The sequence below is a fragment of the Pyrus communis genome, chromosome 1 (genome assembly GCF_963583255.1).
Source record: "Pyrus communis chromosome 1, drPyrComm1.1, whole genome shotgun sequence".
Lineage (NCBI taxonomy): Eukaryota > Viridiplantae > Streptophyta > Magnoliopsida > Rosales > Rosaceae > Pyrus > Pyrus communis.
Genome location: NC_084803.1, coordinates 290,150 through 311,286, shown reverse-complemented (window position 1 = coordinate 311,286; position 21,137 = coordinate 290,150). Strand labels below are relative to the sequence as shown.

The following is a 21,137-nucleotide window of genomic DNA, read 5'->3' as shown; positions in this document are numbered from 1 at the left end:
CCCCCTCCCCCCCCCCCCCCCAAAAAAAAAAACCCAACCCAACGCATGCTAAATGTGCGGGCTAAAAGCTAAAAGCTAAAAGCCAAATTCTCCCCAGGATTTAGCCCAGAAAATGGTGTGGGCACCACTAGTGAGACCTCACCCATATGGGCATGTCTCCCAAGATTTATTGAATCCAACAGTTGAAATCGAATATAATCAAATCTAACGGTAAAAAAAAAAAAAAAAATCTAATGGCCCAAATTTAAATCCAAAGGCTAAAATAATTAAAAAAATCATTTAACTCAAAATTCATTCAAATTTAGTGAATTTTCAATATTTATCGGAATTTAAATATTTTTAGGTTAAAATGTTCATAAAATTAAATTATGATAGTGTACATAATTTTAAAAAAAAATTATTTTGAAAGAAAAAATTAGCCTAAATTTATTCTTTAATAATCTCAGGCTAAAAAAGTTAGGCTAGAAATGTTGGAGCATAAAGTTGTTTCTAGGCTAAAAATTTTAGGTTTTAGCCCAATGGTTGGAGATCGTCTAAGGGATTGTTCGATGACTATATTGTTTTCAATTCTTAGTTTAATAACCAATTTTACATCGCCACTTAGTATTACGGTTTAGTGGTATTCATCGTCATTCGTAAGTTAGAGGTCTTATGTTCAATTGTCGTCAAATGTGAATTTGAACCACATTATTGCTAGTCCATTATGAAACTTAACCCACTTCCTCATCCTTTTAGTATAGATAATATCATTTGCTCACAAAAAGAAAAAGCCAATTTTGCATCACAAAACATGTATTGACCTAATCTCCAAACTCAATAGAGGTTTACAACTTTGACCTGGCCACTTGAGTTTTGTCACTTGCGGACCTAACCCGAACTCCAGGACCCTGAAAACATCCTCAAGGCGAAGCCAGCCCAACCTTTTTTATGAGGTAACAGACCCAATCTCCATGGAAAGTAATGGGTCATGAATCTCCATCATCTCCTCTGGATTGGTCATGCCTGTACTGAGCCCGATAATGTATCTAATGGCCGATTATAATTGGCTGAAACCCCCATTACTCGATTAATATGCTCAAACAACACAATTAACTATTATTATTATTTTATTTTCTTTGAGGACTAAAATGTGAATAACTGCTACCTCAGTGGCCATCATCATATTCAGATTGGATAAGTGGTAGCAGTAGTAGTAGTTCGTTGGAGCCTGGTGCGTGTCTGCCAAGTGCCCAAGTGTTAATACCATGTTTGCCAGTGTCAGACACGTGGGCCCGATACTCTCATCCACAACCATGCTGCACGTTTCATACCACTATTTACTATTTAGAATCTTAGATTAGATTAATCAATCATCTTTTTTATCCAATAAAATAGTAAAGCTTTGGTTTCTTCATGAAATAGCACCCACTATACCACAATTGACTTGCATGAATGCCTATGAAAATTGCAAAGGATGTAAGGAGTAATTAGCACCGTTGCACGTATGCTGATGAAAATTGTTACTTGCATCCAAATAAAATAAATATCTCCTGCAAATAAGTAGTAAATTCAGGAGAACTATGGTATGCATCGTAGAGGATTCTAAGCACAGACAATTTAGTAACGAACTTATGCGATTTGATCAGAGTTCATAAAACCTAAGTGATAGATTAAAACAAAAGTTTATATGAAACCTCACTCTCGTCTTCAATAGGGTCTGCTCTTTTTTTTTTTTTTTTTTTTTTTTTTTTTGGGAAGAAGCCCAAAGAATAACAAAGAAATGTCTTAGCGTTTGTCGATTACTTTCATTATGCAAATTTATTAAAGTAATGCTATTTTTACCATATTTTATACCACATTTCTTAACCATTTTAGGTGGTAGATTAGTTGGACAAGCTACATCATTTAATTTCAATCTTTTTATTAATTAAAACACTTAAATAATCTTAGATAGAAGAATGAGACTCATAGTATACCACAATCATTATTTAAAAAGATTGAAATTAAATTATGTAACTTGTCCAACTCATTTGCCACTTAAGATGGTAAAGAAATATGATATAAAATTATGGTAAAAATAGCATTACTCAATTTATTGTCACCATGGAGTCTCTAACCACTAATACATAATCTTATATAAGATTTATTTTACATAACTCGTAGCTCAAACATGACGAGGACAATATATCATTTTTATTAAAATCCTTTTCTTATACAGCGGAGTTGAAATAGGTATGCTTAGATAAACCTCCACCAATTAAAAAGAAAAAAAATTTGAAGTTGACAGACCAATAAACAAAGACGTATATTTTACCAAACGCGTAAGGTTGCGTGGAAATGAGACACTCCGGCAAAGCTGATTGGCTTTGAGTGGAGGCGGGGCCCCGTGGTGATGGTATCAACGAATGAAGCCAACTTGTAAAGGTCCTAATCCAATAGAAAATAAATATAATCTTAATTGATGAAGGATTATCGTTAAGTAGTATTTTAATGGAGGATGAATCCAATAACGATAAGAGCAGGCGGTGTTTCGGTGAGTGGTGGATGATATAAGCAAAGCAAAGAGAAGAATAAGGCAATTGTGAAGAATCCACGTCAACATCAATTGACACGAACTTCGCAGGGGGTGCGCATTGCGCTTCTATGGACTATTAATTAACCTTCTTCTTAAAAATTCCGACTACCAAAGGGGCAGACACACACACACACACAAACCGAAACCAAATTAAACCACGGGCTCAAAATCGGTAGCCATTCCTGTTTCTTTCCGTACAAGCAAAGACACTAGAAAATCCGCTGTCGTTTTGTTCCTGTACAACTAGCACTAACCAGGTCCAGGAGGCAGAGGGAGGGACCGACCGAGGGGCTTTTGCTTACGCGGACTCGGAACGCTGCGTTTGGAGTTTAGAGGGACTTCAGGTAGGTGCGGCCGTGGATGGTGATCGCGAAGAATAATCATGGAAGACACGGAGAGTTTCTGTAACAGGCCCGCTGACTTTTCGCCCGCTCCGACCCGAAAGCAGAAGCTGCAAGTGTGCATTTACAATGAAGTTCTTGGTCGGCTCCAGGACTCCGATGTCGGAGAGGCCAAGGTTCCTGGTTTCGAAGATGAACTGTGGGCCCATTTCAGTCGCCTCCCCACTAGGTAACCTTCGGAAACCTAGCGCGCGCGCGCGCTCTCTCTCTCTCTCTAAATTGTAATCGGTGGAACTGCATATTCCTTGTTGATTCTGGTTTGATCAGAATCTTTGATGATTCTTTTTTGGTTCTGTTTGGAAAAATAGATGGATTAAAAAAGATGTCACTGTCGCGTGACTGATTAAATTTAATAAATCCTTGAATTTTGAGTGTAAATTCGTCACGTTTCGTTGAAATTGTGCGGTTGATGCTGAATAGGGAAGGATTTAAAGTGGCCATAATTTGATTGCTGAGAAAACCAAAGCTTTTTTTACTTTTTTGGTTGGAAGAAAGAAGGGCAAGGCTTAAAGCTTTTTAAGTCAAAAAGTTGTGGAAGATACTTTTTTTTTTTTAAATTTAATTTTTTTAGACTTTTATTATTTGGCTGTGTATATATTATAAATTCATCACCCTCCCACCTGCCTTAAAAAAAAAAAAAAAAAAAAAAAAGAAAAAAAAAAAAAAGAAAGAAAACATATGACCCGCCGACTCAAATACATATACGTGTCCGTTCGAGTATTTTGTTGGTGTCAAAATTTGAGAAAATAATATAAATGTTTTTTTCTTTTTCAGTCGGCCCCATTTCACAAATTTTGTTGTCTTACGTAATGAATTAATTTTTGTTGGTATACGTATGAGTGCTAGTATATTAATTTTTGTAAGCTTCGGTCGGAACGTTTGCTTGCACGATTGCATTTTTGATGTGATTTTTTTGTTGAAGATATGCGTTGGATGTGAATGTGGAGAGGGCACAAGATGTTCTGATGCATAAGAGATTACTGCATATGGCGCATGACCCGGCCACTAGACCTGCAGTCCAAGTTCGTCTTGTGCAGGTAAAGTTCGTCTTGGACTCGGAATTATTGGCATTGGAAGTTGTTTGCTTAGCCAATTTTTTATGCAGGTTCGTTCTGCTTCCGGCTCAAATTCATCGAGGAAAGCGAATGCTCAATGTTCTGCTGCTGCCAGCAATGAGAGGCACGGTTATATGAATATTTATTCGGAGTTGGCTTTCTCTATTGAAATTTGAATACATTGATCTTTAATCTCTCATATGACACGTTCTTTCCATATCTTATGCTTTCAGTCATCCACCGCCAGCTTTTGGTTTGTCACCTGATCTTCAACTTGCTCTTGAAGCTGAGCAGTTACACGTTGACCAGGGTGATAACTCTGTGTATGCCAGTCAACTTTTTACAAGGTATGTAGGTCTGAAATACGTTCTTTATGATTGTCATCATTTTCACACGATGGTGTACACGAAAGAAGATACTTCTCCATTTTGCAGTACAATGTTATCTGTTCCCGACTTACATTATCCGCACTGCCTTCTATAGCTATCATTTCTATATGTATCTAGGAATGTCTCCTATGATTTCATTGTCTATGAGAAGATCTTTGACAGGAAGGAATTACAGCAGATAAATGATTGCTATAGTTTTACATTGTTCTTATCTGATTAACTTTGCTATACTTCAAATTTACAGGTCGATGCATGAAATTACTATTTCCACGAATGACAAGCCCAAACTCCTCAGTGAGGTAGATTTGTTGTCGCCCTTTTAATATATCCTTAAAATTGCTGTTCTGCAATGTCAATCAATATATTGCGGTATTCAATTTACATCATCTTTGTTGATATTTCTCGATGATGTATTGTTAACATGTTAAGCATTTCTTAGGATTTTTATAATCGCTTTCAAGATACGTTCTGCATAGTATGTGACGTGATTCACTTACAGTTCCGAATCTTCTGACATATATAAGGTGTTTATTGTTTAACTTCATATTTGATATTCTTTAACTTCATATTTGAAATTCCGACAAATAGTGAGGATGGCATGCACTTGTTTTAGGAAATTCTAGTGGGCCCTGGTCCCCTCCCTCCACCCAATGTTGTTATGCTTAAAGATTACTTCCTCAAAGCGTATCGTCACCCTAATGCTCACTCTGATTCTTGACCTTTTCAGAGGGTCTGGAAGGCTTGTGACTATCTCGAATCCCTTGGCACTCTGTGTTAAACCCACTCAGGTTATCAATAAGAGGTAGCCTGTTTAGTCAGTCATGGTGGGTGATTTGTTGAGATTCAAGTAAATCGTTATCAGTAGAATTCACTATCAAAGTCAAGGTTGATCTATACTGTATTTTATTTGTCCTGCCATATCTTGTGCCGTAAATTGTCCCAAGGGAATCTCGTCTTTATATTTTTGCAGATAAAATTGACAAAATTGATGTTTATGTGTAGAACATTTCAGTTAATTCTGTTTGGAAATATTTTCTGTAATATTTTTGTGGTTGTTCCTTATAGAAAAATGATAGTTTGTGTATTCAAACAATGTTTCTAATTCACTGTTCAAAATTTTATGTTTTGCATCAGTTGACATCCTTATTATCTGACATTGGACTGAACATTCAAGAAGCACATGCGTATTCCACAACAGATGGCTACTCTTTGGATGTCTTTGTTGTTGATGGTTGGCCATGTGAGGTATTGGCTTGCCGTGTTCATATTCTGCTATAAAACAATGATAAACTGCTTGACATACATGTTTAATGTAAATTTGTAGGAAACTGAGAGGCTTAGGCATGCACTGGCAAAACAAATACCATGGAATGAGGTAGGTCCTTTAGTGCGAACTTAACTTTTTTATAGATTCCGATTACTGATAACAATTTTCATTCTCTAATTATTGTCGATTAAGCATGATATTTGTATTGCAGAAGAATCCTTCATTGGACTGTAACATCATTTCTCCTGCCCCGGATCAAGAGACTGCAATGAAGTTTATAAATGATCATGTAAGCACACTCAATGAGGAAAAGGATGTCTGGGAAATTGATGCAAGCATGTTGAGATATGAGAAGAAAATTGCATCTGGATCGATTGGTGATTTGTAAGTTCTGTCAACACTAAACATACTAGGTCATGTTTAATTGGTAAATGGGTACTTGTTAAATAGCTAGGTTAATTGACACAGGTATCAAGGTAGTTACTGTGGTCAAGATGTGGCTATTAAAGTTCTTAGCACTGAGCGCCTGAATGAAACTATGAAGGAGTTTACTCAAGAAGTCTATATTATGAGGTCGGTCATGTCACAGCACATCCTTACTCCACGCTCTGAGTTCCCTTGTATTTTCTTTGTTGTTGTTTTTTAAGCACTCTCATTGTGCATCTTAATGCTTTCATTAATAAGGTAAATGCTCAAGAGGGAGAAAGGCCACTCTCAAAATCGTGTTTCATGCATTTAATCTTGCACTTCTCAAAATTGTATTGTCTTGGCAGAAAAGTTCAGCACAAGAACGTCGTTCGATTTATTGGGGCATGCACTAAACCTCCTAAGCTTTGCATCGTTACTGGTAATTTTGGATGAATTATGTGCACATTGAGTACCATGCTTTTGTAATTTATGTATTTATATTTGTTTATGCCCACACATGGTTTTCTGTTCAATTTGAGTTATGCCCTTTTATATTTCTTTTTCGTTCTCAGAATTTCTGTCTGGTGGAAGTATGTATGACTTTCTGCATAAGCAAAGGGGTGTTTTATCACTTCTGTCCTTGCTCAGAGTCGCAATTGATGTTTCCAGGGGAATGAACTACTTGCACCAAAACAATATAATCCATAGGGACTTGAAAGCTGCTAATCTTTTGATGGACGGAACTGGAGTAATAGATTCTTTGTGTCTCTTAAATATGTTGCATTTATATGTACTTTTATTTATCATACTTTTCTCAAAACTAAAAGGAGGCATGGGCAGGACGCGTGCGTTCTTGTCCTGTTACATCTCTTTCTTGACAGGAGCTTATCAGGTTATTCTAAAGTGTGTGTAGATTTAACATGGTGATCAAATTTAATTAATTTGATTTTCTTAAAGTTTGAAATTATTGTTGACAGGTAGTGAAAGTAGCTGATTTCGGCATCGCTAGAGTACAGGCACAGTCTGGTGGTATGACTGCAGAAACTGGCACTTACCGTTGGATGGCTCCCGAGGTCTGTTTTCCCTAGATATTTATCCTTTGTTGTTAAGTATTAAACCATTTATTTGCTTCATTGGAATTAAGCATATGGATATCACACTAGTGTCTGACACATGATTGCTTTCTGTTGATTACGGAAGGTTATAGAACATAGGCCATACAATCATACAGCTGATGTTTTTAGCTTTGGGGTTGTTCTCTGGGAGCTGCTTACAGGGAAGGTAATCTCTTTTATACCATGAAAAACTATTCCAGTTAATGCTTTTGTTTATCTTTAAACTAGTTCATGGTTGCACAGACTTCACACCATCCTCTCTCTGTGTTTTGTGACTGAAATGTCAGCTTCCCTACGAGAACTTAACTCCGTTACAAGCAGCAGTTGGCGTAGTCCAGAAGGTACTACTTTTACTTTTTCCACAATTAAGCCTTTCTTTTATCTATGTCTTTCTTGTTTGGAATGGATTGATTTAAGTCCCCAATGAGTGGAAATAAGTTTCCTTTTCCTGATGAGAAGTTGTTCTATTTAGTAGCTGGTAGCCTTGTAAAAGTTGTGCCAGGAATTATAGCTGCGTAAAATAGGGTATCTTCTACTGATCCGACTGATTTATTAATTCCTAGCCGGCGAGCTGGGCTGGCATAGCTTTTGTTTTGATAATGAATAAGCTCAAAACTAAAAAAGAAGTCCATTTAATTGAGTATTCTTGGTGCGTGAATTACACAGGGTCTGAGGCCTACAATTCCGAGGCACACGAATCCAGTGCTGATGGAACTGATGGAGAGATGCTGGCAGCAAGACCCATCATTGAGACCGGAATTCTCAGAAATTGTAAATACGTTGCAGCACTTGGCCAGGAAGGTACGGGGAAAAAGATCCAACACTCGTCTTTATGCTTCCTTATCCTTTCCATTCCTAATGAGCAATTCTAATATATCTTGGCACACTACAGGTTGCAAAGGGAAGTGAGGATAGACGAAAGGGAAAATCAGCTAAAGTAGTTCCTACTTTCAAGCAAGGCGGTGATGGTAGTGCCAAATGAGGAGAAATTCTTAGGCAGACGAGTGATGTGACGCGGCTGATCGTACCAAGGACTTGCGAGAGGATTTTGTTTCTAATACGTGTGTAAATGAGCTCTTCACAAGTCATTTCTTTCCCTCCAATATATATATATATATGTATATGCTCCGTTGGAAAACTGGACAAGTGTAGTCAAGCGGGCAAAAGAATGTGTCTCATCTACTAGATTCAAGTTTGAATTCATGTCTCCTGGTTTGGATTTGAATGAATCAAATTAGATTACCCAATCAACGAAAATTCGTTCAAAACACCAACCTAATATGTAATATCTCACCATCCCAACTAAAATCCTTCTTTTTCACAACCAAGAAGCCACCAACCTAATTTCCCCGTATCCTTATCCAACAAAAATTCAAAATTGCGCAACGATTTTACCGAGGAAATCAAAAGTAAATTGAAACAAAATTGCAACACACAAACCGTAAATAAAAACCCATCCAAAAGTAAATAGAAACAAAATTGCATCAGAAACCAAATTAGAACCAACAAAGTGATTCCATAAATTCAAAATCAAAACTAAATTAAAAACAAAACTGCAATAGAAACCAATCATAACATAGCAATACATACTTTTCAACTTGTGGCCACTCACTACTATGGTTTGGTGGTATTCATTTTCACTTAGAAGTTAGAGGTCTTAGGTTTGAATCTCGTGGATGGCGAATTCGATACTTAATTAGGCTGCTTATTGTGTAGCTTAGCCAAACTCTCCCTTCTACTAGTGTAAAAATAGCGATGTACTCCAAAAAAATAAAAAAACTTAAAGTACTTGAGAATTCGAAAGTAGGGTTTTGACTTGGCAATAGGAAACATAATAAGCGGCAAATATTCTAACTTTTATTGCACTGCAGTTCCTTAATTGGAAGTTTGAAAAGAAAATCTTCAACTACAACTACTAGAGCAGCAGCAGCAATCGTATCAACAAGAAGAAGAGGACTATCAAATGGCAACGAGGGAAGGACGAAGTGTTACTCAAAGTGTTCAGAGAGCTCGATATTGAGTACCGGTTGCTGCCTCTTGATGTCAACGTCCGAGGCATGCCAAGTTTAACCTCCGACAAGCTTCCTTCAAATTGGACAACCTTGCTCCGACGCCAGCAAGTTAATAAACTTCATGTACGCCATCGCCACTTTCAAACTAAGCCCTGCAGCACGGGAATGACGGATGAGGGTTCTTTGGAACACATCATTGATGAGAAATAACAAAAGATGGTTGTAGTTTCAGACTAATGTAGCTTTAACATCATCTATTTAATTTCTTTCGGTAGGTTACTGCCGAAAAATAGTGATAGTTCGGTCGAACGTCCCCGAACAATATTTGAAAAAATAAACAAACAGTACAAAGACCCAGTAACATAAGATCCACAACTTAACACCTAAAAAACTCCTGTTTTATTGGGCTTTTGGCCCATCTGCCAAAACACTTTTCACCTCTCCATCGTCGCCCTCTGTCTCTCTGTCGTCTCAGAATCCTTCTCAATCATTCGTCAACAGACAACAGACAACAGAGTCGAAAAGAATGGATGAGAAGGATGCGAATGAATTAACAGCAAGCCCTAAGACGACGCAAAAGCTAGCAATGGAAGGCCAGAAGCATTTGGAAGAAACTATCGAGGCAGCTTTCCAGATCCTTTCCTCCATGAACGACGAGCTCTGCAACCCCACCTTGTGGTCCACCACCGGCACCGCCTCCTCTAACACTGCAAGTGGCCCTTCTTTCCACTCAAACGGCGTCAATAACGGCGATTCTTCTTCTTCTGAAAACACTTCTTCCCATCAGCATGGAGACTTAGTTGGCGCTGGTGGTCCTGGCACCGGAGGAGCTCTTGAGGAGGCTCGATTTCGGTATAAGAACTCTGTGGGCTTGCTTCGTGCCGTTCTCGCTGCAATTCCCAACTCTCAGAAGGTGATTTCAGACACCCTTTGCTTTAATTTGGTTAATTTTCCATACTTGTCAAATTAAATAGTGAAATTGCCTGCATAATCACGTTTATGTATTCATATTTAACCAATGCCAATGATTCTGTAAAGTGTGATTTCTTCAAGTGTTATTTGTGTGATGGAGGATCCAGTGCAGTGTTTTTTATTTACAAAAATCAAGAAATAAATTAAGTTCTTGATTGATTGAACCACTGTGTTGAACTGGATGAGTAGAGATTTCTGTTGATTTTGTGTATGAAAGTGACGAGCTTTAACCACTGAATTGAACGAAATGTTTGCTCCGTTTACCCGTAATCCCAAACTGCGTGAAATGCAGCAAATGCTTCAGTGCAAAACTTGGAATGTTATAAGAGTCAATACTTTAGGTATATTGTGATCGTGAATAGTTGTTTGTCTTGAGTTTATGTGTGTGTATGCATCTAATTGGAATGATTTTATTTCACATTGAGATGTCATAGTTTGTGAACCTTATAGTTAGCTAACGTACAGTTGTAAATTTTAAAATAGGCAACATCCAAAACCAGTTCAACTGCTGTCGGTGCAGAATCAACGGCAGATCAAGCTGAAATTGACAAGTTGGATGAGCGAGCCTCCAATTTGAGAAAGGTAAGCTTGATGATTTCTCATCTACCATGTCTCGAAATAGATTCGCTAGTGGAGGGGTTGAACTTTGTTTGGAATTTTTAATCTTTGAAGGGCGCTACATTTCTTGCTCCAATATTTCTGTAAAAGTTTGTACTGACATTGTTTTTCTTTGTAGGAGCTTACGAACAAGAATGTGTACATCAAATTTCTTATAGATCAACTACGGGATCTTATCACTGACATATCAACGTGGCAAAGTCCTTGTTCCGTCTGATTTCAGAAACAATCTTCCTGCAGGTGATGCTGCTTTTGTATTAAGTTTGCACAATCAGTGAAACCTTAATATCCTTTGATTGTGTACGTTTTCCAATCAGTTCAGCGAGGGGTTTATTATGTTTCAATGTCTGATTTGAAAGATGTATGGAGAAACATCAGTTTTCCAAGTCTTCGTTTCTCGTCCTGTTGGTGCTGGGTGAAATTGTTTATGTGCATGATTCACTGCTGTGCATCATTTTTATGGGTGAGCGGTTGAGATTTAACTAAATCTTATTCGTTCTTTACTGTCTTTTGATGCTTATTTGTTCTTTAGGAGAACAAAGCTCTTTTTAATGCTAGGGTGATTAGGGTTACTGGGCCGAGCCCTGTTACATTAACCCAATTCATCTATTCTCGTTTCCTTATTTTCTTTAAGCTCAAAAAGGCCTTTAAAATTGTTTACTTTGTAAAATTCTAAAGCTACTTATAAACCAAATTCTCTTTGATAATTGAAAGAAGTTAAATGACCAAATTAACCCTGTTTACAAAACAAACAAAAAATAAATAAAGTTAAAGTTATGGGCAATATAGTAAATTAAACATAAAATAATTTTACTTTTTTTTTTTTTTTCCTTTCAAAGTCTTACCCAAATAAGCATTTCAGTTGCTCCTATTTCTTATTCCACGTTTTCCTCCCAAACAAAATAAACATGAACCAAAAACGAGCTTCCTAACTCCTAAAGGCAGCTAATTTATTGTCGTTCATACACTGAGGACTCATTCATTCACTGAAAGAGCAGAAGAAGGATACACTTATTTCCCATCATAGGGCTTTCTATCTATAGATTAAGCCATTACCAAGGAGCTACTTCGTTCATAACTCAGTTGACTGAGGGGTAGATTGTGTCGATTAACTTGGTCCAGCAGCTATTCGATTGAAGATATGAAGAGCCTCTTCAACGAAGACAAATCATTTAAAAGTTGTCACCAAAAAGCTTTAGCGAGCATTTTTTTTTTCTCTCCGTTAATTATTAGCATGTGCGTCGCACATTTGAGAGTAATTTTATCTTTTTAGCCTCACATGTAAGGCTCACGTGCTAACAATAAATAGAGTTGACAGAACTTATCCCAACAGACTTTACCAAATAATTTTAAAACCCAATTTTTGTATTACAAAAACTATCTTCTAACTATCATGTCACTGCTACGACTTTTAATCCATTAAGCCTTAAAAAAAAGGTGAAAGTAGACTAAATTTGCAAACTAAATGATGTGTCACTAATAAAAAATTAACAAGTTAATTAATACTTAAATAATAATCTAATAATTAACTTTTATATCATTTAGGTTACAAAATTGAACTTACAAATTTAGTTTCCTACCCTTACTCATAAAAATACTCGTAGGCTTTATCTTTGTAAGTTTAAAGGGCTTCTTTTGTTAGTTAAGTTAGGTGGTGGGCCCCATCAAACCCACCATTTTGGAAGAGCATCTTACGTGGATTTAACCGTACATCATACAGTCAATTTTTATCAAATACTATTTGTGTTTAATTTTAAATAAAAAAATCAAATAATTTCTAACTGCACGATAAACGATTAAGGGCTAAGATATGAGGATCCCAAGATCTGGATGGGATCCAATTCCCACCATTTTAGTATGGTGTAAAACAGGACACGAAGTCAACTAGAAACCCATCCAATCTCAAAGCCTAAGTGCAAATCAAATGGCGACTCGGGTGAAGGTGTACGGACCACCGTTGTCGACGGCGGTGTCAAGAGTATTGGCCTGTCTCCTTGAGAAAGGGGTGGACTATCAGCTCATTTCCGTGAACATGGCCAAAGGCGAGCACAAGAAGCCCGACTATCTCAAGATTCAGGTATCGTTTCCTACATAATATAGCGCATGTATAATATATAATATGTATGTATTATATATTCTCTAACTCACAGACTCACGTTTAAGCCATTTGGACAAGTACCCGCTTTCGAAGACGAACATATCTCCCTCTTCGGTATATATCCTAATTTCATTGTTTTACTAATTCGGTAGCGCATTCCTAATTATGGATAATTTCATTGGGAGCTTGCATTTTAATATATAAATTTTAATACAATTTCCATTTAGAATCCAGAGCCATATGCCGGTACATATGTGACAAGTATGCAGATCAGGGAAACAAGGGTTTGTACGGAATGAATCCATTGGCAAAAGCGTCAATAGATCAGTGGCTGGAGGCTGAAGGGCAGAGCTTCAGCCCTCCGAGCTCAACGCTGGTGTTTCAGCTTGCATTCGCGCCGAGGATGAAGGCGAATGCAAGCTGAAGCAAGACGAGGGAGTGATAAGGCAGAATGAAGAGAAGCTTGCCAAGGTGCTGGATGTGTACGAAAAGAGGCTGGGTGAGAGCCGGTTCTTGGCGGGAGATGAATTCTCGCTGGCTGATCTCTCTCACTTGCCCAACACGCAGTACCTGATGAATGCCGCGGACAGGGGAGAGCTGATTACTTCGAGAGAGAATGTGGGAAGGTGGTGGTCTGAAATATCGAGACGGGAGTCGTGGCAGAAGGTGGTTGAGATGCAAAAGCCCACCTAATTAAAGTTGATCAGCATTGCAGTTAGTTCACTTAATCGCAGACTTTGAATAAATTAAGTGTTGGTGTTCTTCAACCAGAAACCTTGTTGTTAGGTTTTGATGAGTTTGGAGACTGTTTTGGTAAAAGAGTTTGCACTCTCTGGTTTTGCCTTATGAAATCATGTTTGGCAGAATTCTTTTGCATGTCTTGATTAGTTGTATTATGTATAATGGTTTTTCTAAATAAATTCTATAAGGTTCTCACTACAGCTGGATATGCAACGATTTCTTGTTAAATTTGTCAATCGTTTACCTTCACAAATCAATTTTCTAATTGTCTTGCTAAATTTGTGAATTTATTTCTTTAATAAAATGTTCTAAATTACTCTAATTTACAAAGAGAAGAACTTAAACCAAGTACACCGTTTTAAATGATGTAAAGTACATGTTGCTGTTGGACTTCATCAATGAACTAATCTATTCTAATTCTTTAAAGTAAGTAAAGGCTTAACACAAATGTCAGTTGGCAATTAACAATAGAGAGTAATTCAATTTTTTTATAAGCTTATGCGAGGTTTTTAACTTTTCAACGTGGACAAGTCTTATTATTTTCGAACGCTTCCTAACTCAAATACATGGACAATAAATACCAGGTGGCATAAAAGGCATATGGTCGTCAGACTTCACTCGATCTTAAGTACTTAATTTACTCCTAATTAGGGTAAGTATTCTGGTGCAAGTGGAAATGAAACACCCTCCTCCCCACGTGGCTTGAATGCACCTAGCAAAGAAAACCGAAAAAGAAAGATCCCGCGAAAATCCGTCGGCAGTGGCTTCTTTTCTTTCTCCTCTGCTGATTTTCCGAGAGACCAATCGCCGATGGAGTCAGATGCGAAGGGGAAGGGGGAGATAAGCGTGGAAGGATACAAGGAAGGCAACATAAAGAAAGCCAGGTTGCAGTCGACGCTTGCTGCCCTTGTCAGCGATCCTATACTTTCCGACGTTCCCAAAAAACCAACCTTATCCGATGTCGACACTCTCATCAGCCTCGAATTGGGCAGCGCCATGCGCATCTCCATCCTAAAGCTCGGCGGCACTTCCTTCGGTCGGTACTATTCACCTCGGCATTTTCTCGAACACTTCATCTGCCAACTTTTCATTTTTTCTTTCTTTCTGTATTTATTAATGTATACTAAAGAAAAAAACTGATGCATTTGATTTGGGTTGACTGTGAAGATGTGGCAGTGATGAATTCTTCTACGATGAAGGATCTTAAGCTTGCAATCAGGAAGAAAATCAATGAGATGGAGCAATCTAAGATGGGTCACCGCCACATTTCATGGTAAGTTCAATATTATTCTGTTTGTGTTTGAAAATGAATATGGTTATCTTGTCATCGTCTGCGGGTTGCTGATATAGCTGGGTCGCTTGCCCTTGTGACATTTTAATATAGTTTTTACTTCTTTCCGGCTTTACGCCCCTTTGTCAACCAAAAAGATGGATATGATTAATTACATTTTGATTTGATGTGTTTGCAATCAGGAAGCACGTTTGGAGGAATTTTTGCCTCTCATACGACAATGAGAAGCTACTAGATGACAGTGCTCCAGTTCAGCATTTTGGCATACACAACCATTCTTAGGTTTCCCCTCCTATTTGGAATGCTATCCATTCGAATTGTATATCTATATTCTGTAAGATTGTTACTTAATTTAGGCAGGCTTATAGCAATGGTCGTTGAACTATATCTGGATTTGCATGTTGGGTTCTTAAGTTCAAAGTCTTCCAGTTTCACCCGGAGTTGCATCCTTGGTATTTTACGTCATTCCTGTCTATTTAATTTCTGCTATCCATGTTCTCAGGTGCCTTTTGTTCCTTATATTGCTCCCAAGGATTCTTGTAAGCATTCGAAGAGGAGGAGACACTGCTTCTTTCATGGCCTCAGCAAGCTTTCTTGATGCTTCATAGTATTAGCTTGGTATATCTGCTTTTTCCTTTGCTTAATCTTTCTTGCAGCACAGCGATGCGCAGCTTATGGTTCTTTATTGTTGTAAATACACAACATTCTGTTTTCCCCCTTGTTTCTAATGGATTAAACGCATTTTGCAATAAAATGAGATATCAATGGAGCTTCATTTCATACAAAAACTGAAAACCACCCTCTATACTCTTAACAAAATACGATAAAAAAGATCGAAACAAGGAAGGAGTTGCTAAGTGCATAGTGCATTGAAAGTTTGAAACTAAAGATTGAGATTTAGATAATTTCTCAGAGCAAAATGGTTGCAATAACTCTCTGTTTGGAAACCACAGACTACTATATTCTCTCGACAAACATTCGAAAAGCTAACTCAAACTGGAATTGACCTAGTTAATTTCCATGGCCAGCCTGAATCCTGAGCTGCAAACTTTCCTTGTACTCTTTCAACTCTCTCTTGTATCTTTCTTTGTCTTGCAACCCAATGTTCTGGTAAACCTGATAATTGACAGAAGAATGCGATAATTATGTATATGAAAGAAGGAAATTACGCAACTATGTATATATAGGACCAGCTAAGTTGGGATCCCATTTTACTGTACCAAAAAGGGGTTGGTGAAAGGACTATTGTAGGGGGCCTATAGACCATGTATTCACCGTAAGGATCTCGTATATATTTCACTAATTTCCCATTTTGCTTCAGAATACAAGGATCCTATACGGTAAATACATGGTTCCTACGGGACCTATTGTCCCCTTTTTTGAAATAGTATAACAGACGCCTGCTACTGTGCTACAAGTATATAGGTTATCCGACTGTAGTTACCAGCCTCTCTTCTGCAGGGAGTTTGTTCCAAGACTCGCCAATCATCTTGGTAAATTCCCTCTCTCTGTTTGGGTAGAGGGACTTGAGCTTGAAATGCGTTTCAGCAAAGAAGAAATTGTAGCCGCTCCGGTTGGGTTTTGGGTAGTTGGGATCTGTCCTCCTCCTTGATCTCCTCCTCCTCCTCGAACCCGCAACACGCACAGATCTTTGGGGGGTGTAGGGTACAATGGCATTGACAGGTTCGGGGGATGGAGTTGGATTAGGAGAACCGGCTAGAGTCTGCTGGTTAGGGTGGTAGAGTACTCCACTGAGAGTCTCCGAACCGAATTTCACAGTTACGAGATAGCCGCAATCGAATTTCCCATCAATTGTTCCAGTACCTGAAAAAAAAATTCACCATGGACATGTTATTATGCTAATGAACCTTAATTAAGTTCAAATTAGATAGATCACAGGTCTAGATCTTAGTTACATGCTGCAAACAAAAACCTCATTTGTGAATGATACGAGATAACATAATTATTCGTCAAAAACGTGGGATTAAAATGGTCCCACTCCCATATCTGTCATGTCATATGCGTGGAGTGATATCGATCCATCAATGCATATTGTGACATACAAAATGTCTGCCAAAAAGTTAAAATTTTATATGGAGCCTGCATTGCTAGGAGCCGCATATTTGTTACATAAGATAGGAGTGAGGCCCTGGAAAATAAAACTCAAATCCACTCAGCTTTCTACATGCACATAATTTTAAATAAATAAATAATTAAAAAGCAACAAAAATGTCGTAACAACGACAAAACTTAAATTCTTATGTGTATAGCTTTATTCTTCCCTTTATAATTATGTCGCATTATATTATTGTCTAAATGTTAAAATTGAAACTATTTGATTGAGAATTGTTATTGGTACTTCAAAAATCTCATTATACACTCCAAACTTTCTATATTAGGAAAAAACTTGTGATTCCAAAAATCTTATTCTACAATCTAAACTTTCTATATTAGGAAAGAAAAATACACTTGTGAGGAGTGTAGACTGAGATTTTTGAAGTGCTAATAACACTTTCCATTCGATTTTGTAATATTCTTAAAAGGTCGTCTTTAAAAACTTTATTCAGTTTGGAGATTGTTTAGTCATCCATATATTGACAGCTAATGGTAACATGTAATATCCTCATGATGAATCGTCAACCTTTTTAATTCATGTGGTGACCAAAACCGTCTTTAAATCGAATAAATTTTTTAGAAATACTTTTTAAATGATAATAAGAATCCAATTCCGACGTTTGTACAATTAATAACGTCACATAATCAGTGAATGAGGAAGGACTGCCTACATGTAGAGAACCAACCACAGGAGTCAACATAAAATGATAAAGCTTGCTAAATATTCCTTTTAAATAAACAAGAGTATTAGAAAAATACGAAAATGTTGGGGGGCAGAAAAACCATATCAAACATTTGTGGTGAATGGTTGTGTGATTGAAATCACCTTATCCGATATGATTTTGTATCGAACAAAATGAACCCTATAATATACCTTCATCAGTGACCAAAAGCGGACAACCATTTATCGGTTTGCTCCCTTTGGCCCCTTTGCCTTTGGGGGAATATTCCACCAGCGCCAGTTCTGGTTTCTCTGCATACTCAGAACGGTTACTAATTAAATGGAAGATGCTGAAACAAAAACTAAAAATATAAAGGCAAAAGCCGGTAGAGCAAAAAGATACCGGAAAAAGGAAGCACTTATGAGCAAAAAGGTCATGATATCCGCAGTCCAGATACAAAAAGCAGAAGCCAATTGCATCAGTAGAAAAAAGAGGGTAAAAAACCAGGGCAGTAAGAAGTAAATGAATACCTGAGGGTGTTGGGGTAGATAAAGGACCCTGTGTCCTAAAATAGTGAACCTGTTCGTAATGGTAGAGAAGGGTTGAGTAGTGTTTCCTCAGCACAAACGAAGCGCTCGTTGTTGTGGGGGAGAACATGAAAACACCTCCCACTTCCCTCCATTTCTTCTCTGCAACTACCTACATATATAATTAACACATTTGAATTTCTTTTATCTTTTTTTTTTTTAATTGAAAACAATAATAATTCAACGTAGTGAAATGATGAAATCTGGATAAAATAGATAGCCAAACCTTCTCAAAGCCACCCCTCCTTGTTACCTCCACATATAATATGTGCAAATCTAGCTCCTTCCCTCCGATCACAGGAACCCTTGAGGAAAAAAAGGCAAAAGATACAAATATTAGAAAGATGGGACAAAAAGCCACGTTATATAAATTAATTTTCTGATCATACTCAAATCCCCAAGAATAAATTAATTTTGCGGAGCATAAAATTAAAAAAAGAAAAAAAAATAGGAAAAGGAGAAGAAGGGTAGGGTTACATAAACTTGGAGGTGTTGATCATGAAATGGAAGCGCCGGAGAGTGTCCCAAAAAACAACAGCGTTTTTCAAGACCTCCTCATGAGTGGCAAGTGGTGCTGGATAATGCACACCCTGCAGCTGCGACCCCCCATTCCACGACTTCCGTCTCCCCGCCACCGGCGACATCTCCTCCTCCTCCTCTTCTCCGCCACACCCTCGCCGGAAAACCACCAACAAGGGTAAAAGTTAAGAAAACAATAATGAGATAGAACAATTTTAAGTAAAGAGTGAAGAGTGTACGAAGAGTAAAGAACGCGATGATTTCCGGGAGAAGCTTAAGGTGTAATTAAGCAATACAGTAAATACTCTGACCAAAGCTGTTTTTCAATAAATTAAAAAAAAAAAAACAAACAAATTGGGACGCGTGAGATGTAATGTAACGCTTGTGCCAAACTGGTTTTTTCTGTCATTTCGAAACCTCCTCTTACGCTAATTAATTAATTGCTCTCTGTCTCTCTCTCTACTCTCTCTCCCCTCCGGGTAATGTTTGAGTTGTTCGAAGACTGACATCTCTGCAGCTGTACGTAACTAGCTTGCTCTCTCTGTGTAATATCTCTCTGAGGACTGAGGAGAGAGAGAGAGAGAGAGAGTGATGGAAAGAGAGGAGGAACGAGAAACCTCACTTCTCTCTCTTGTCTTTGTGCGAAGTCCGAGAGAGGAGGTTTGACATGCACCCTCAAGGGGAGAGAGAGGGGTTTCTGTTGTGCCTATGAAACTGTTGACTGAAACAAAATCTTGGCGTACATCTGCTGGTAGATATCTGACCACCCTTCTCTGATTGTTTCCAGTGCGTTCAACCCCATCGGGAGCTTATCCATGCACGTTATCTGGACCGTCGATTAAGTTTGACTATTTCCGGTCCATACGCTGTTTGGGGCCCGGATTTATCCATTGGCAAATACCAGTTGTTCATGTTTGGTGGTTTATGTGCATCACTGCATGGTGGTTGAAGATTGCCGTGCGCGAAAACCCTTTTCATCATTTATGCTGATCGGTCTCATTTTATCACTCCACTACTTATCAATTATCATTAATAATCCTGTGGGAGTAACATTTGCCCCCTAATGTTTGAAGAGTAATTTTATTCTGGTAGACAAATCATAATGTGATATGTTTAAAATATAGTTTGTGTGATTTTAATGAGGTAGTTTTAAAATTCAAAAGGCTCAATCCCCAGCACCGCAGTACATATAGTCTAACCAGAGCTATGGTAAATATTGTTTGACTAATGTTGACTTCAATGATGATAACAATTCCAGCACTCGGGCGCTTCTAATGAACAATGGTTCTCCGTTTACTATATTTAGAATAGTAGTTGACCTCTTGGGGTTGGTCAACTGTATGTCCTCTATTTCTTAAAGCGAATCTGGGTTGTGATGATGTCTATATTTAAGACCAGTAATGATTTACAGTTAAGTTAAATAATGGGATACAATTGTAATTATGGTATTTAAAAGTTTTTTGCCAAAAAAACCGCAATTTTATATCATAATTGTTATGTTTGAAATTAAGAAATTTTAATGAGTTAGTTTTATGTACGCATCATATAGTGATTTATAGTTACAAAGAAACGAAGTAAAAAATTCCCCTATAATGGGATGCAATAGGAAATTATGGCCTTTAAAAGTCATAAGGATGAAGTAAATCCAATTTTTTGTCATTTAGTACTATAGGGTAATGGTATTATTATTTACTTATAAATGTAAAATCTTAGATTAGACTCACATGAATGTCAATTTTAATACCAATTTATTATATAACTTTATTTAAATCCCCCACTCTCCCCACTTAATGCAACTATGTAAGGGGGTGGATGCAATCATGTCATCTTCTTCTGCCCTTTCTGCCCTTCGTGGGCTTAAAACTGAGCCGAAATCGATAGCCCAAAACATATAGTTTGGTCAATTTTCCCAGTTTAGTACTGTTCCATCTGTGGTCTCTGATAATCGATAGTAATCCATGGCTTAATATCCAGTGCTCGAAATGCCTCATAACATTTTGGAAGCAACTCCAACTTCTTGCACTCATTAGATGAAGGCTTAGCACAGCATGTTTTGTTCTGTTTTGTTTTGTTCCCTAACTTATAATACCTTGAATATTAAACTTCAAAAGTTAATGAAGTATCGATGAGGGCATTTGGTCTAGTGGTATGATTCTCGCTTTGGGTGCGAGAGGTCCCGAGTTCGGTTCTCGGAATGCCCCTATCCTTTCATGTTTTCCTATATTCTTCAACTTCCTCAACCTCTTTTTTTATCGATGCAATACATCACATGTCTTCTTCAAACGCTTATATAGATTAGAAGAATGGATTTCAGATATTCATTTGATAGAGAC

The 21,137-nt window shown here is 37.6% G+C and overlaps 4 protein-coding genes, 1 non-coding gene and 1 pseudogene across 7 annotated transcripts; 5 read left to right on the top strand and 1 right to left on the bottom strand.

The window, feature by feature from the left end:
* The first annotated feature begins 2,428 nt into the window (after positions 1 to 2,428).
* LOC137708928 (serine/threonine-protein kinase STY46-like) lies at positions 2,429 to 8,600 on the top strand. 3 transcript variants are annotated; one of them, XM_068448089.1, is made up of 16 exons: positions 2,434 to 3,124; positions 3,878 to 3,992; positions 4,061 to 4,134; positions 4,244 to 4,357; positions 4,644 to 4,698; positions 5,534 to 5,644; positions 5,724 to 5,774; positions 5,878 to 6,050; positions 6,135 to 6,239; positions 6,440 to 6,513; positions 6,647 to 6,966; positions 7,052 to 7,147; positions 7,275 to 7,355; positions 7,477 to 7,530; positions 7,856 to 7,990; positions 8,082 to 8,600. In XM_068448089.1, exons 1-16 carry the CDS (start codon positions 2,937 to 2,939, stop codon positions 8,169 to 8,171), a joined length of 1,836 nt encoding a protein of 611 aa, XP_068304190.1. In that variant the 5' UTR covers positions 2,434 to 2,936; the 3' UTR covers positions 8,172 to 8,600. The 3 variants fall into 3 exon arrangements, 2 of the variants coding, with proteins under 2 accessions (XP_068304190.1, XP_068304195.1); XM_068448094.1 differs by having other exon boundaries at positions 2,439 to 3,124; positions 6,647 to 6,822; positions 8,082 to 8,592; XR_011064841.1 differs by lacking the exon at positions 8,082 to 8,600 and having other exon boundaries at positions 2,429 to 3,124; positions 7,433 to 7,530; positions 7,856 to 7,880.
* A 1,085-nt stretch (positions 8,601 to 9,685) lies between these two features.
* Positions 9,686 to 11,290, top strand: LOC137707585 (mediator of RNA polymerase II transcription subunit 30-like). Its single transcript, XM_068446490.1, has 3 exons — positions 9,686 to 10,114; positions 10,657 to 10,755; positions 10,910 to 11,290. Exons 1-3 carry the CDS (start codon positions 9,728 to 9,730, stop codon positions 11,006 to 11,008), a joined length of 585 nt encoding a protein of 194 aa, XP_068302591.1. The 5' UTR covers positions 9,686 to 9,727; the 3' UTR covers positions 11,009 to 11,290.
* Positions 11,291 to 12,685: 1,395 nt separating this feature from the next.
* On the top strand, positions 12,686 to 13,823 carry LOC137725858 (glutathione S-transferase F11-like; annotated as a pseudogene).
* A 429-nt stretch (positions 13,824 to 14,252) lies between these two features.
* Positions 14,253 to 15,686, top strand: LOC137710093 (U11/U12 small nuclear ribonucleoprotein 25 kDa protein-like). The gene is made up of 4 exons (XM_068449327.1): positions 14,253 to 14,666; positions 14,798 to 14,903; positions 15,104 to 15,203; positions 15,424 to 15,686. Exons 1-3 carry the CDS (start codon positions 14,441 to 14,443, stop codon positions 15,201 to 15,203), a joined length of 432 nt encoding a protein of 143 aa, XP_068305428.1. The 5' UTR covers positions 14,253 to 14,440; the 3' UTR covers positions 15,424 to 15,686.
* An 87-nt stretch (positions 15,687 to 15,773) lies between these two features.
* LOC137742039 (high mobility group B protein 9-like) lies at positions 15,774 to 18,929 on the bottom strand. The gene is made up of 6 exons (XM_068481780.1): positions 18,763 to 18,929; positions 18,512 to 18,590; positions 18,229 to 18,397; positions 17,911 to 18,009; positions 16,366 to 16,745; positions 15,774 to 16,037 (listed from the first exon to the last, which is right to left on the bottom strand). The coding sequence occupies exons 1-6, from the start codon at positions 18,927 to 18,929 to the stop codon at positions 15,933 to 15,935; spliced, it is 999 nt and encodes a 332-aa protein (XP_068337881.1). The 3' UTR covers positions 15,774 to 15,932.
* Positions 18,930 to 20,933: 2,004 nt separating this feature from the next.
* Positions 20,934 to 21,005, top strand: TRNAP-UGG (transfer RNA proline (anticodon UGG)). Its single transcript has one exon. It is a non-coding gene; the product is annotated as a tRNA-Pro (tRNA).
* Positions 21,006 to 21,137: the final 132 nt, after the last annotated feature.